At 28.7% G+C, this 16,988-nt stretch overlaps 3 protein-coding genes across 8 annotated transcripts; 2 read left to right on the plus strand and 1 right to left on the minus strand.

Annotated features, from left to right (window-relative positions):
* The first annotated feature begins 28 nt into the window (after positions 1–28).
* Positions 29–3,994, plus strand: LOC126916604 (protein MCM10 homolog). Of its 2 annotated transcripts, none has more exons than XM_050722581.1 (2): positions 29–315; positions 393–3,994. In XM_050722581.1, exon 2 carries the CDS (start codon positions 402–404, stop codon positions 2,532–2,534), a length of 2,133 nt encoding a protein of 710 aa, XP_050578538.1. In that variant the 5' UTR covers positions 29–315; positions 393–401; the 3' UTR covers positions 2,535–3,994. The 2 variants fall into 2 exon arrangements, with proteins under 2 accessions (XP_050578538.1, XP_050578529.1); XM_050722572.1 differs by having other exon boundaries at positions 29–302.
* A 1,257-nt stretch (positions 3,995–5,251) lies between these two features.
* Positions 5,252–12,220, minus strand: LOC126916693 (eukaryotic peptide chain release factor subunit 1). Of its 5 annotated transcripts, none has more exons than XM_050722758.1 (12): positions 12,010–12,219; positions 11,653–11,864; positions 11,124–11,299; positions 10,784–10,911; positions 10,546–10,696; positions 10,267–10,457; positions 10,052–10,181; positions 9,727–9,947; positions 9,490–9,637; positions 8,963–9,073; positions 6,832–6,848; positions 5,252–5,908 (listed from the first exon to the last, which is right to left on the minus strand). In XM_050722758.1, exons 2-10 carry the CDS (start codon positions 11,736–11,738, stop codon positions 8,994–8,996), a joined length of 1,311 nt encoding a protein of 436 aa, XP_050578715.1. In that variant the 5' UTR covers positions 11,739–11,864; positions 12,010–12,219; the 3' UTR covers positions 5,252–5,908; positions 6,832–6,848; positions 8,963–8,993. The 5 variants fall into 5 exon arrangements, 4 of the variants coding, with proteins under 4 accessions (XP_050578715.1, XP_050578729.1, XP_050578702.1 ...); XR_007710713.1 differs by having other exon boundaries at positions 5,810–5,908; positions 6,827–6,848; positions 12,010–12,220; XM_050722772.1 differs by lacking the exon at positions 6,832–6,848 and having other exon boundaries at positions 12,010–12,220.
* Positions 12,221–12,914: 694 nt separating this feature from the next.
* Positions 12,915–16,979, plus strand: LOC126916593 (protein SERAC1-like). Its single transcript, XM_050722545.1, has 15 exons — positions 12,915–13,095; positions 13,198–13,325; positions 13,396–13,596; positions 13,669–13,796; positions 13,872–13,982; positions 14,070–14,205; positions 14,266–14,409; positions 14,491–14,742; positions 15,270–15,462; positions 15,532–15,696; positions 15,777–15,901; positions 15,992–16,144; positions 16,221–16,367; positions 16,441–16,507; positions 16,581–16,979. Exons 1-15 carry the CDS (start codon positions 12,974–12,976, stop codon positions 16,693–16,695), a joined length of 2,187 nt encoding a protein of 728 aa, XP_050578502.1. The 5' UTR covers positions 12,915–12,973; the 3' UTR covers positions 16,696–16,979.
* The last annotated feature ends 9 nt before the right edge of the window (positions 16,980–16,988 follow it).

Below are 16,988 nucleotides of genomic sequence, written 5' to 3' on the forward strand. Positions count from 1 at the left end.
TAATTGTTTCCAATATTAAGTAATTGGATTAAAAGAAATTTTATATCTAATCGCGATAATTTTACAAATACGAAACAGATTCGAGAAGCAAATTTTTGGTCGTACCGATGAAAACATAGCTTGTCATTAAGAAATGGCGGGAAAGATGGCAGATTGTTTTGATAATTACTCATGGCTTGTTGCTTATCTGTATAATGAACGCGTTAAACTGACTAATAAGTGGTTTTAAAAATATAATTTTTTTTAGCCATTAAGTCTTAACTTCTTCTGTATTAAAAGTAAACAATTTCTGTGTGTAATTTGTAAGTAATAAAGGTTAATTGAATACTTTCGAAAGTGTTAAAATATTAGTTATATTCGTATAATTATTATAGTAAATAATTTTATTTTAGATACTTAAAATGGATAATGATAGTGATTCTGACGTAAATGATATTTTAAATGATCTCTTAGCTAATGGTGATACAGAAGAAAATCAGGAATTATCTCAAAAAGAAACTCAAAAAGAAACTCTTAAAGAACTAGACTTTAATTTCTTAGACAGTACACCTAAAACAATTGATGGAAGTAAATCTACTAATCCCCAGGAAAAAAGTGAAGTTTATGATGATACACTTGACTCTTCGGATGATGAAGACAGGCGTTACTTCGAGGAACAAAAATACTCCAATTATGGACGTGATATAAGAACTTTATTAAAAAAAGAAACTATTAAAAAAGATGAGGATAGACCACTTCCACGTGAAAGCAGTAGAACATTTGATTTCAGTGCAACAAAAACCAATAAAAATTTAAATACAGTAACAAATAATGCTATTGTTGCAGCAAAAGATGTTTATAGTGATCCATTTTTTGGATTAAGAATTGTTAATCCAATAATTTCTTCAGCAGAGCTGAAAGCACGTATGAGTGACAAAGTACCTGTTACCGTATCAAAAATAAAATATCATCTTAATCCAGAAAAAATGGAGAAAGACTGGGTAATTGCAGGAGTATTAATAAATAAATCTACACCAAAAACTTCTCAAAAAGGAAGTACATATGCTATATGGAAAATAAGCGACTTATCTGATAATATGAATACTGTGTGCCTTTTTATGTTTAGTAATGCATATAAAACACTATGGAAAACTACTATTGGGACTGTGATAGGTATTCTTAATCCAAATGTCTTGGAATCTAAAGACAATTCTGATTTAGCAACATTATCAATTGATAATCCTCAGAGGGTCATGATACTTGGTAAATCTAAAGATATGGGAAAATGCAAATCCAGGAAAAAGAATGGAGAACCGTGTAGTTCTATTATAAATATTAGTCGCTGTGAATTTTGTTTATATCACATCAAGCGAGAATACAAGGAATGCTCTCGCAGAGCAGAATTACAGGCATTTAGTAATACTCAGAAATTTTCAATAGATATGTTAAAACAAAAACCACAGCAAAAACAAAAATCATTTTTCAACAATATGCCTGAATTTAATGCTGTTGTTGCTGTAAAAAATAAAAAATTAGAAGAAAAAGATGCCAAACGATTGGCATTACTTTCAGGAAGCCAGAAGATTAATGATTCAACTATTAATAGTTTAGGTAATATAAAAAGTCGAAATGTGAAAACAGATATACCAGGACAACAAATAAAAAGAGACTTTGAACAAATGAATAAGTCGAGAGGTTGGAAAGCTGCTGTATTATCACAAACATCTTCAGTCCACAAGGCATCCTCTTCATCTACGTTAACAGAGTTAAATTCCTGCAAAAATAATAATATAGGAAACAAAAATTTGTCTTCTCTATCTTCAAATCCTCGCTTAGGTATTGGTTGTCTTGGAGGAACGATAGATTTGTCAGAGCCTATAACTAAAAGACAAATTAACATAGCTAAAAATAATGCTGTAAAATGGATCAAAGAAAATGGAAAAATTAAACCTAAAGATCCTAACAAAGTACGTTTGAGTAAAGAAGAGAAACTAGAAAAGGGAAAAAAACGTCCAAGAGAATCAGAAAATGATGAAAGGCAAGAAGCAAAGAAATCAAATGTACTGTCAGATAAATTTAAAGAAATGATGCAAACTAAATCTGCTCATACTGATCTCATTGAAAAATCTTATGAACAGGAGCAAGATAAATATTTCAATAAGCTAGAAATGAAAGAAAGAATGGAAGAGAAAATGTTGACTACTTATAAGGTTCCTTGTAAAGCTGTTAGATGTTTAATTTGTAAATATACGTCTTTTTCTGCTTCTGAAATGTGCAAAGAGCAGAATCATCCATTGCGTGTTGCTGATGCGGTGAAAAGATTCTTCAAATGCGGAGATTGTGGAAATAGAACAGTGAGTTTAGACAGAATACCTTCGCATAGTTGTATAAAATGCAGCAGTTCAAATTGGACAAGGACTGCAATGATGGATGAAAGAAAAACAAATGTTTCCGTCACCGCATTATCCATTCGCGGAGATGAGGAAACTTTTATAGGATCAACGACTAAAGATGCCAATCTTAATCTCTTGGTACCAGATAAGGATGACAAGTAGTATCATTATAAATAATAATTTATAAAATATTATATACAAGAGTGACATCTTTGCTATAAGTTTACATCTATTTAACTTTTATACTGTATCTTATAAGCACAGATAATTGTTTGCCTTATTGTCCTCAACATCAATACTCTTTTACTATGTGAAATATGCAAGTATAAAAAAGCTCTGATGTGATGTAACTATATGTATATATAAATATAATTTAATATTTTTACAAGACTAATGTTATTTCAAAAGAAATTAAAGAAATAAATACATTTAACTATATCCGTTCAAATATACATACTAAGCAAAGATATCTGGGTACATCCAGGTGTAAAATATAAGATGTATTTCATAGAGTATTTTCTCTTTTATTATATTCTTTCAATTTCTCTTCATCTTTCTATTCAAATTTCTATTCAATAGCACCTCGTTCCATAGGCGAATATGTATGTCTTACCAATAATATAAAGAATTTTTTCTGTTATTTCATGTAAGTAAAATTCACGTATATAAAAGGGAGAGCATTAACAAAAATGTAAGAAGACGTTATAATTGGAACCCGGAAATATCTCTCATTGTGATCGGATCCATCACAGAGCAAAAACGTTAAAATCTATTTTTCCATTCTATCTCCGCTATTATTTATCTTACTTTTTACAATTCTAAAATATTTTTAAATAGTTATCTTGGATGTGCCCTGTGAAAACAAATATTATTGTGACATTTTCGGGTTCTAATAGCAACTTGTTTGCATGAGAAACATAGACTGTATTTTTCACTTCTTATTCACTTTTTCATATTCTATTCTATTCAGATTCTTATTAAATTTTGATATTAACGATACGTTAATTTTCTTCGCGTATAAATTTTGTGTAATGCGTGTGTGAAAAAAGGGAGATTGGAAATAATGTTTAATTATCAAATAAATTGAAAATATTTTCGAAGAGAAGCGAAAGCGATTAAAATATTTCATTGTTAGTTTTACAAAATTTATATTCTTCTCGATTCCGTATTATTAACATTAAAATAATAGTACAATTTTAATTGTTAATAACTACCACATATACCAAAACATACAAAACATAGATATATGAGCTAACTACTTGATAGAGTTAAAGATAATTATAAGTTAACACTATGAATTTTTATCGAGGTAACTTCTATCGTCATAATCAGAAATGTTTTGTCACATAGACTACATTTAAGTATCATAAACTATCATTTCATTATTATGAGCCATTATTTCAATATCCCTCTTTATCACTTCACAAAACATTTTTTATAGAACATGTATCATGGTACGGCCAACATTTTATCACGTAAACTCGAAATTCATATTTTTACCGTATCCTCGTATTCATTTCAGTAAAAACGAATTAAAATTTTTAGGGTATAGCATGAATGTACTTTACGCGTACAATACATGTAAAATATGAGGTATTAAATCCACATTTTGAAAAATTTCATTAAGCAAAAACTTATAACGATTACATCTTTGTATTGCCTTGTTAGATAAAAAGTAACATTTGAAAGAACAAAAATATTTTGTTAGAGCAATACAGGAGAATAAGATTGCCAAAAATTATAAATCTGTTAGCAGATTATACAACTATGCTTATGGAAGAGATCATAGGCAAGCCATAATCTAAGTACGTCATTGATTTGTTTAAATGAGATATACAAACGACGTCTATTAATTCCTTTCTTTCATGCGTTCTTCTGCAAATTCACATTCCCTTACCTTATAAAAAAATTAAAAACAAAAAAAACCGAAAATTATTCAAGATTACACGGCTTTTTTCTAATCTCTTTCAGACGTTTACCGAGTTCTTAGAACTAGAACTTGTATACTTAAAATAATCTTCTGTTAAGCAGAAGAAATAATCGCACCGATGTAGTAATAAATAATTATCTAGATTCCTATTGAAAGAATGTTTACATATAAAAATTTAAGGAAACATTAAGCTGACATTTAACATTTCGCTGCCTTGAAGACAATACACAGATACAATACTTTTAAACCATCATGTTTTGGAATTCGTTGTGCACATACCATAAGCCAGGTCATTTTTTGTTGAACGTTCTATTTTGATGAAGTTTTCATAAAGCTTTATCCTTGCATCACATATGATATAATAGTATAAATAATCTAGTTATACTATTAATTAACAATACATTATTTTCACCATAAGATTCACAGTATTTGCAAATCTTCCTTTACTATACAACATTTCATAAAAGATACTTCACCAAAATTGCACGTTTCATTCTTCTCACATTTATACATACATATTATTGTTTATTACAAAGGCATCATATGGATAAGCAATTTAAATTAACAATGTTAAAATAAATTTTGTAGTATTCTCAATAATTGCTACTTAAATATTGCAGAAGATAATTCTTTACTAACGGAGTGCACCGTTGTAACAATCGAAAAGATATATCTCGATACACTTGCGGAGCATTTGTTATATACAATTGTGAGTGTACAAAATATAAGAGTCGAGAGCCAGCAAAGTTAATGTAGATACGAAAAATTATCTCTTATATGTTTATATGTGTATCACTCGATGAGACGGAAAGATTTTATTTTCCTGGGATATTACGCGATCTTAACTTATGTCTAAGGCAACAGTGCCATTAAAAATTTAAGTCTATGTACAGAACTCTTCATTATTCATATGAATTTAGTAGTCGGTATAGAATATACGATACGCAACTTTATGTTTATGATAATCAGTTTATTACAGCTTATCCATGGTTGTATCTGAACAAAAATAACTCTACATTCGTTCTCATGTTATCTGAGTATCTTTTCCTCTTTCCATTTTTCAATCGTAAAATTCATGACAAGATGGCAAAACATTAATTTGGTACAAAATTATTATATCTCCAACCGTGTACTGTACAAACATATTCAGCACTGTAACGCGTGTAATTATTTAAATAAATCCATGTGAATAATTAAAGAATGTAACTGTAATATAAGGTAATGTTCTGTGAGATAGGCAGGTATCAAGCTGGCTTAATTAAGTGTCACAGTCTTCGAGTTGCCTTTGTTTCTTCATGGACATGGATTATCGGCGCGCCACGTGTTGTGCTTTTCACCTTTGTGTATTGATTGTGAATTGCTCGAATGAAATTCTAATGAATAATTTCATGATGTGTGTTGCATCATATAATAAATTTTATAAACATGTCCTCTTATGTGCCTCTCTTAAAATATGATGCAAGGGAGAACATATACTTATGTTTTCCTATGAAGCTAAAAGAACTGTCTGTCGAGTCACGGATTTAATAGTCATCCAGATCAAAGGTATCAACCTCAACATCTTCAAGTTGCATACTCTGAAAGTCCACTTTGTACCGCAATATACCTGTAAAACACATATTAACAAAATGCTATTTTAGTACACCAAAGATTTATCCAAAATGTTTTGCTATGGAAAATTTATAGAAATAAATGAAAAGTATTTTAATAATACAATACGAATGATGTTCTATAAAAAAAAGAAGTTACATGATCAAATTAATAAAATGGAATTTGCAATCAATAATCTGTAGAAATATTATGATGAATTAGTTTAATATGATAGTTATTAATCATGCATAATGTATTGTTCACAGTGTCTTCCAATCTTTTAATAAAGTGTTAGAAAGTAATACTTAACAAAAACACTGTTATTTTTATAACTATTCAATACAATTTGAAAAAATAAAAGATTGCTATCACTATATAAACATGATATATGGAAATATATATTAATAATATGACTGTAAAGTAAGCGAATGTTATACATATAATGAATATCACATTTTCAAAATTATAATCTAAGACATAAGTTCTAATTCATAATTTTATCAAAAATGAATAGCAAGCAATTAATTCTAAAACGGATATAAAAATAATTGCTATAATAGCAAAATTATTAGATAATAAAAAATACATTCTAATAAAATATTATGTAAACGAACAGTTATTCGTGTTATTATATATTAAATGTATTACATCCTTTTATGTTAAATAATATTTCTATAAGTTAGCAACTTCACTAATAACAAAAGATAAAATAGAATAGATTTAATAATGTAATATTAATAACCAAATCTTGATAGTATTGCTAATAATGATAAAGGAGACAAATACCATTGTAATAAATAGAATGATTTCTTATACAATGTATAACATTCTATAGCAAAATACACTTAATGTTAAGAAGTGCAATGATAAGGGTTAATAGAGTACAGTCAATTTCACAGCTTTTTCTTTCACTAAAATGGTAAAAAGCAATTACTATACCTTTCCCAATATGCAAGCTAATGGAAACAAACCATCAATTAGTACTTATGCTTGATCAAATACTTTGACTATTTAACAAAGCCTAGCCATTTATTACATAAGTAATTATTTATTATGTTTTATGTTCACCACCAAAGACTATATATACTTGATATTATTTATCATTAATAACAGCATTTAAGTATTTTTTAAAAATATAAAACCATAATTTATCTTTGGTAGTGAAATGAACATTTGCCTATTGCATAACATGCAGCAAGCAGTATTTGTGATTGTTTCCTTATACAGGCAGTAACACAAGGTACGTTTGTATATTAATATAAACATTAGATAATCTTAAAAAAATATTTTATAATAATATTGTCACTAAAATATGCATTTAATCCCATTTCAACTAAGATTCTAACTTAAAGCTTTTTAATTTAAATATAATTGTAACAAAATTGTTAAACTAATTGTATGTTATGATACTTTTAAAATAACAGATATTTAAGTGGTTAATATCTATTTATATTAAATATACAATAAATCTTTGAATATGTGTTAAATAACTTTTTAAAAACACAGAATAAAATTATAACAAATATGTGTAGAGAAAGTATATAAACTTTAATAAGAAAAAAAGAAGAATGATTCCAAACACAATATCTAAAATATTATTAGGCCTATAAAAATATAAAAGGGCTAAAAAGCTTTACATGCACATAAAGAAAATTTCCTATATACATCTATTGCAGAATAAAATAAGAAATAGTGGTTTCGATATTATTTCGAAAATCACATATATATATGTGTGTATATATATATGTATATATATATACACACACACGCGCGCGCATATATATACACATTTCTTTGATAAATTATTGTTACAACATTTAAAAATACATATAATAGTGCTATCTCAGTAGTTAGATATTTTTATAAAATTATTTTTCTTATAAGTATTTGTGTTATTCATTAACATATTGCTAACACACAATATATCCACAACAGTTTAGAAACAATAAAAAATATCTTTGTGTGTGTAATAGATGGAGTATTGTCATGACAACGTTCCAAAAATATCTATTGTATCCAAAAATGAATGAAACTGTATTATATGTGAATCGTCTGTGTTGTAAATTATTTTGTACATATAAGTATGCAATGAAAATTTAAAGTAAAATGTATCGTGAAATAATAAAGATGATTGTGTTTGTGGAAATAAGCAATATTATATATCCATTAAATTGAGTATGTGTATTGTACCTACAGTTTAATTTTAATTACTAACATTATAATGTACAATCACTAAAAAAAAAAAAGACAGTATCTAATAATGCTCAAGGCAGAAAAGTTACACACTGGAATACTTCAACTCACCCTCTTCAATTACAATTATCCACATTTCATATATATACAAGATTTTCTCTTAATTTTTGTACCACCAAGAAAAAAAGGAGACAGCAAAGTTTTCAGGCTTTTTATTCGTAAAAGTAAATATTATACCTCGAAATTCACAACTAAAAATATCTATATTCACATTCAAACTCATCAGAAGAGACATACATATACTACAGATTTGCACAGAAGTATTGAACTATACTATTCAGTGAAAAATCCAACAGAAGAAACTTCAAATTTTTTTGGACAAATTTATCGTCAATTACTTACTGAATGGATATATTTTAATTATTAATAACAATATAAATTCATGGCATATAACGAAAAAACTCCATCACTGCTCAAAACAGCAATGTCACATTAATAACACATTTTATCAATAGTAATAGAAATTGATCTCTTCATGATGAGTACAGGATTTATATTATAAAGTGATTTATTATATATCTATATAAACTACATTTAAAATGCAAACAAATATAACGATAGAATTCGATGTACATTAATTAAACAATTAGATTATTGATAAATGCTATTATATACGAAGGTTTAATGTTATACTAATTGTCATTAACTAATATAATAATTATGTCCTATAATTATATTATTTATTTCCTTTTTTTTTTTAAGCATAAGTTAATACAAGATTCATAAATATTTTGATAAATTTGTCCAGTTCTGAAAGTAATATGTTCTATAATACACGAAATGTAAACGAATGCACTCAAGACAGAGAAAGAGCTACCTGGTCAACTTTGAGTATTTCACAGATGAAATTAGTAATCATCGAGGTCAACATCATCAAGAGGCTCATCAGCCTGCAGTGACTGGAAATCAACTTTGTAGCGGAGGATTCCTATGCATCAAGATATACTCCATAATTAAAACCCATATTTTTAACTTTCTTTTAATACCATTTACTTTTCATACATATGAATTTATATCTTGACAAATCTGTTTTAAAATTTTGTACCATTTTTGTTTGTTTGTAATAAAGATACGCAATGAACGTTTGATTAATAGAGGAACAACAATGAAGAAATTCTCAAGACTCAATCACATCTTAGGAATGTATTGAAATGTTTGTTATATATACACAGACATTAAACTTATATCCTTTGCTCTTACTGATTAGTTAATCAAAGTGGAATCAGCCGCTTTTCTGTTAGTATACTTCAAGTGTATGGATACAAACTATTACTTCATAAGTATATTACTTTCAGTCGAGTCAAAGTTAATAGCCACAAAAACAAATGAAACAAGGAAACTTACCTCCAATGCCACCAAAACCTCTTACAAACTGAGAGCCTTCTTGAGATTTATCTGTAATAATTTCCAAAGTGGCACCGAAACTCTTGTAGTTGTTTGCTAACCACTCAAGTAAAGGCTGACATTCTACAAGTTCCAATTCTACTCCACTCTAAACACAACAAAAAAGTATTCTATATTAATTAGTTGCGTTTATTTAATTAATTTTATTAATCAAATGGTTAAAATTGTTTAATTTACCTCTTTGTCAGTAAAATGAGTTTTATCTTTTTCCTGTTCTGGTGTTAGGTGTAAAACCTTCTCTTCTGCATTTGTATGATTCTTTAAAACGTACCGCTGAATATCTAAATTCTCCCAACAAATGAGAGTCTCTACACTGCCTAGCTCTAATGCTCTTAACGTATCTTCTACGCCAAAACAATATTTCCCTGTATCTTGTGAGATTTCATCGAAATAACGGCCTAGATAAAGTAATATAATACAGACCCCAGTTTTTAAATGAGTTAATAATTTTGTTTTCTACGTGTTTATATTTAAAAAATTTCTTTAGAGTATGTATACTAACCAATTAATTTTTTTTCCTGAATAAACTTTACATTTTGTAAAGATTCAGCAGCCAACTCAATAGCTTGATTAAAACCATTCTCTCCACCATATGAAACATCTACTAACTTTATAACCTTTGCTTGCAATCTCTAAAATAATAAAAATATGCGAAGATACTTTTACAAATTTAATTATATATACGTATATTTATAATATCAATTTACATGAACTTACAGGATCAAACATGTCCGATTGACTAAGTTCTGTTTTAAAGTCGGCACTGCCTGCTAAAATTAAACCAGCAATATTAGGTTTGTCATTAGTAATATATAATTGGGTAGCTACTTCTGCAACTTTTCGAACGTAATTATGCCGCTTTTCCATACGCAACCGAGCAAAACGAAGCGCTGACTGTCCTCCTCTGCCTGGAATTAGATTTTTAGTAAATAAAGTATACTGTTTCTTGTTTTTTTCTTTTTTGTTTATTAAATATCGTACTAATTATTTACATACCATGCTTTTTTGGAAGATCTACTGTAAATTTATGTAAAACCTCACGGGTATTTCCTTGCAGCGTACCAAACAATGCTCCATTACCATCCATGACGATAAAACCAAATTTATTATCATCAGCGAGCAATGCTGTAAGTGCTTCGGTGTGAAACTAAAATACCACAAGATATGTTGAAATTTATTTTCTTTGACTGAATTAACAAATATTCTCTTACTAAATTACAAAAATGTAAACTACCTTGTTATCACAAAGATAAAGTGAAGTATTAATAGGTTTAAAGGGTTCAAAATCAATGTTAACTTTCTTTTCTTTTCCTTCTTCTGTTACAATGGTACCACAATATATTACCAGGCCATTTGGAGGCACTAAAAAAAAAATAATGTGTAATTTATATTATTGAAGTATATAACATGCATGAATATATGCACTTGGTATCACACTATACTTTATATAATATTCATAATAAGAACTCATTCAGAAATAGTTGTCTTTAAATGTAACAGGATAAATTAATAAACACATTTATATGATATAAATAACAAAATTACAAAAAATTTCAATAATCTATTCAAATTACCTTTCGTATATAATTTTAGCCTATGTTGTACGGATGTGATAGCACCCAAAACAGATAGTCTATTTACACGAGATTTAATATTTGATGCTGTCCCAAACTCATCTGCTAACATTTTGCTTACTCTCGATATCTGATCTTTTGGAGGGATAATTAACGAAATCATACTAGTCCCGTTCCTGCAAAAGAAGATATTCCATGCATGACAAGTATATATTATAAACAATGCTATATTGTAAAACAATCTGTTTCTATGTGAGGTTGTTGTAGCGTTATATTAATAAAGCTTATATTTTTTTTAATGTAATAAAAAATTCCGTGATAAAACATCGAATAAGTACGATATATATTTCTCGAAATTTCGAGTACCACGAAAATTTTTCCTGTAAAATCACGTGAAACTCATTTTCCCAGTAAGAACGGAAAGACCGTTACTTCTTACTTACCACATGCTCTTTAAAACATATGTGCAAATAGAAAATCGAACAGCTGATAAGAAAAGGCGCGGCAATATTAATTTCGACCTACTTACCCCCTGGCCATTTCGAGACTTTTTATAAGTTTCTTGATTTTCCAGATTTCGACATTGCGGTCGGCGGAAGTTTCTTCGTTAGACATCGTTGAGCGTTGTGTCGCGTGGTCGCGGCTTACAGGTTCAAACTAAATTAATCGTTTATCACCAACGGGACGAAGCCTGGAAAGGTGGTCCACGTCGACGTGAAAGCCGGATCTAGTAATTTTTCTCTGAAATGAATGATCAATCCGTTTATCGATGAATCTGCTTCGATCCAGTTTATACCGGATTATGTCAGAAAGAACGTGTTCGACAAAGAATTACTGTTCTATCGGTGAAAACGGCAAACCATCGTTTACCACACTTTTCACTCACTCTGAGATCGGTATGTTGATGTTTTGCCACAAGTGTTAACGTTTTAAAAGCGATACTTGTGACGGAGCGGATACCACGCGAAAGTGAACCTCGGAATGCACACGTCGGCCATGCGATGGCACAGCGAAACGTCAGTACTTCGGTGGACGTACTGTACGGTACAAAATGGGAAGCAAAAAGACTGAAGAGTTGGTGCGCGAGCAGCGCCTCGAGGCCGCTTGTCGTATTCAGGCGCAGCCGCATTTGCATCGTTTCTCTGCCGATACATACTATATTGTTTAATGCTTCGTCCGCAGTGACAAATTTACTCCTAGTCACATCATTCTTTTCTATTTATTTTGCAATTTTCACGATAAAATGTATAATAACTAATTTAACAGTTATTAATTTATATACTTCGATGCAAATCATAGGAAATGGTGCATAGAAAAGATTCCAGCATGAAATTGTAAATACATTATGTAAATAGAAGTTCAGCTTAGGAAAAGCATTTTGATTAATTTAAGTCTTCGATGTGCATAAAATATTGAAAATTTCGTTCATTTTATATTTTGATATTGACGTCAACATGTATGGATATATTTCGCCTATTATTATCTATGAACATTATGATTTGAAAATATTCATACTGTTTACTAACATTTTCGGTTATAGATGATTTTAGTTGCTATTCTATTGGCCATGAACAATGAATAGCTAATTTATCAAATCTTACTTACCCTTGTAAATAATATTTGTAAATAATAATAATTTTATTGTAGGACTTAATATCTGTTGCAATGTTTACAAGAAAATAATAATTAATGAATATTCATATCAATAATTATTGGAAAATAAAAGTACGGCCGTAAAATAATTAAACATTGCCGATCTTGACTATCTTTGGTATATATATATATATACATATATACCTATATTTGGTATATATATATACATATATTTTTAAATACCCTTTGAAACATCAATGTTATACAAATATACTCACGTTCTTGATAGGATAAAATATTTTTTTACAATGAGATTACGAACTTACCATAAATATATAGAGTATGTAAAATCAACTGGAATCAGCATTGTTGTGGTTGGGTTAGTTTTATTTACTGGATTTTTTTCGAAAATCATTAATTTATTGATATATTAATATTATATTATATATTAATATTTGAATGATTTATATTTTTTATGTAGCGGTTGTTGGTTTTTGTACCAATTAAGGCAAGTATCACACATTTTACAATCCTCTGTACCTATCAATGTTCTGAGCAAGGACCAACCACATACTAGATATATTTATATTGATGACCCTCGATTCAAAGGTATTTATCATTAGCTTGTAATGATTTATTAAACTCTAAATATTTATCAGCTCTGTTCTTATGATTTCAGATGTTCTCATGTTAAGGAAAGTTGAAAATTTACAATCGTCAGTACCAACAGAATCATTTTCATTTGCTCATATCATAATGAAATGGTGGAAGTCATTAACCCGTAATGTGGCATATAGACTATTACATATTGCACAAAGTGGCAATGACAGAGAACGTTTAAAAGCTCTCAATACTCTTAATTCTTTAAAGCATTTGAAAGGTATTCTTTTTAGCTATTATTAATCTTCGTATAAACAGTTTTTATTTAAATGCTTATAATTAAAAATTATAGACTGGCACTACCGGCATATTGCACAAATGTTGGATGCTAAAACTGCAGTGTCTCTTGCAAGAATGCCAAATGTTGATTCAAGATTTTTTTTACAGACACCATATCATCATGTACAATATAATTTACAGGCATGTATAATAATATATTTATTGTAATTACGTTTATTTAACAGATATATTTGACGAGAGATTGCATTTTTTCAGGATATAATAGAAAAAGTATACCACTTGCTCCTTTACTTAAATACATTATGTGAAAATACACATCCCTGTCTTCTTCAATTTCTCAATAAAAACTTTAAGGATATACATTCTGTAAGTATATACTCATTGAAATTTTTAAATTTCTATTATATAAATTATTTTGTGCGCATTTTAATTATTTACAAAGTATGAAAACAGGATAGTCTGATACTTGATCACGATTTAACAAACTTAGGGCTGGCTGTAGCACCAGCCATAGTATGGGATCAAGAATTATTACGGAATTGTGTTCAAGCGCTATGCCATCATTCTTGCCTTGAGTTATATAGTAAAGGTAAAGTAAAAATCATGTAACAGTTTAAAACATTTTTATCTAATCTTTCCTTGTTTTCAGATATTATTGATGCTGGTGGTCTTCCACTATTAATGATAATAAAAAAAATTTTCAGTGACAATATTGACATATGTATATTACTTGCGAAAATAATTTCCAATATTTCACTTCATTCGATGTATTTGCAAGATATTTTTCAGTCAGGTATATATTAAGTAGATTCCAGTTGTGCCTCTTTATTTTGTTCCTTAAAATATTGTATATTATTCATGGTTTCGTTTAAAGGTTGGATTGGTACATTGGTGGAATGGGCTCAAAATAGTGATATAAGATTGGCAGCAGTAGCCAGTCGTGCATTGGCAAATTTAGATATGGATGAGTATAATAAATATCCAAGACGTATTTATCTTCTTCATCCTTTGCACAAAACTGTAGCAAACACGAAATTAGATGTCATTTTCTTACATGGACTACTTGGTGGAGTATTTATAACGTGGAGGCAAAGAGATTCAGATACATCTGAAGTTGGGGTTGTAGGTTTGTTTGTATTATAAATAATAATTTAGCGTAACAAACATAGAATTTATTTTTAGAGTAATTAGAATTAATTACGATTATATTCTAGTTGCAACGTATACGAGATCTGTTTGGAAACAATCCGATTTATGAATATACCTTCCTATCTGGGTGTGCTATTGTAAACACCAGACTTTCAATATTTACGGAAGACCTTAATCAGTAATCCTATAAATACTGAATGACATGATCAAACATATCAAGCAAACAGTGTGCATCTGACCATGATTGGTCAGAAACAAATTTGAGATGTTAAAGATCATTACCTGCGATAAATCATGGATCTATGATCTGAGAGAAACGCCCAGTTTTTAGTCATCTCGAAATATGGTTCTCACGATCTTCGACAAAATAACCTATCGTTGCTAACTAATAATTTTACAACAGCACAATCAGATAGAAAGATGTACCCTTAGATTATATTGTTCCTAGACAGACCTCGTATCTCTACTAAACATAATTATTCACATTAATTACATAAATTGTAGATCCCTACATTATACAAGATGGAATCAATTTTTCAAATTTGGTAGATGATCAGTCACAAGATTTTTTGAGAGATTTAACTTATGATTTGAGGAAACGTGAATGGGATAAAGTGGGGCATGATTTTGAAGTAATTCTAGACGATTGCCCGCAAAGTACGAATTCTAGAGGGAACGGACCATTTTTCTGCCAAGGGTATAATATTATTTTAAGTTATGTGTTTTGCTGAGAAATTATTCCATATTTAGGAATTTTCAATTTTAGAAATGATACGTGCATGAAGAAAACTTATCACGATAAACAGCATAAAACGCAGTGTTGGCCTAAAGATTGGTTACCACAGGATATTCCATTTGTTCGAGTTATTGGGGTAAATTATGACACTAATTTGTCATTATGGACATCTTCATGCCCAATAGAAGACAAAAAGTAAATAGCATTATTAATGTTGATATTTCATCCAATTATTCAAAATTTGTAATTTATTTGTAATGTTTGTTCATTTGAAGCACTATGGGCAAAAGAAGTAAAGAATATATAAAAAAATTATTAATTGCCGGTGTTGGAAAACGACCAACAGTTTGGGTTTGTCACTCAATGGGTGGTTTATTAGTGAAAAAAATGCTTGTGGATGGTTAGGATCGTTTTCATATTTCATTATAAAATATTAATATCGTTTTCATAAAAATTTATATATTTATATATGCAATTATTCTTTTTATAGAATGGAGGAATGGTGATCAAAATAATATATGTAAAAATACACGTGGTATAGTATTTTATAGTACTCCACATCGTGGTTCTCGCGTAGCAGCATTAAAGCAAGCAACACAAATGGTACTATGGCCATCGATCGAAGTACAGGAACTTCGTGAAGGTATATTAAAATTGTATTATGATATTAGTTTAAAAGTATTTTAAATATATTTATAAACAATATGATTTATGTTTAGAGTCGCCACAATTATTAAAATTACACAACGAATTCCTCGATATGTTGAAAGATTATCCCATAGAGATTATTAGTTTTAGTGAAACTAAATCTACCCATGTAACACCATTAAATGTTCCATTTCAATTTGTTACTTCTAATTCAGCAGGTACGTATACAATAAAAATTATTCTATATAATATTATTGAACTTTTAACAAAAATTCTAATGCTTATACGTAGATCCTGGAGTAGGTGAATTCTATGAAATTGCTCAAGATCATTTGTCTATATGTAAACCAGCTAGCAGGTAGTAATTCAGATTTTTTATATCGTATTTGTTAAAAGTAGGAAATTTTAATTATATATTATTTATTTTATAGACATTCCTTCTTATATCAAAAACTTTTGAGCGTTTTGAAATGTCACATAACTGATGAGAAAACAACTGTTTCTCCAATTGCGGAATTGCTAACATTGCCAAATAAATTATTATAAATCTGTATATATTTCTATGTTTATATAAGTTTATGAACAAATGGTACAGATAAATTTTATTACTATCAAAAACTTTATTTTTGTATATACGGATCAATATTAATTACGCTAGAAGAAAAGGAAACAAATAAGGATAACAAATTCGTCTTTCTCTTTTTTAATCATAAAAAATATCAAGTATTTTCTCAAATACTTATTTAACATCACTGATTATTTATTTCTTTGACTAGAATGAACAATAAAATTTTTTGTAATAAAATCAATAAACTAATGATAAAAAATTATTGGATTGT

Source organism: Bombus affinis, chromosome 1, assembly GCF_024516045.1.
Source record: "Bombus affinis isolate iyBomAffi1 chromosome 1, iyBomAffi1.2, whole genome shotgun sequence".
In the NCBI taxonomy this organism is placed as follows: domain Eukaryota; kingdom Metazoa; phylum Arthropoda; class Insecta; order Hymenoptera; family Apidae; genus Bombus; species Bombus affinis.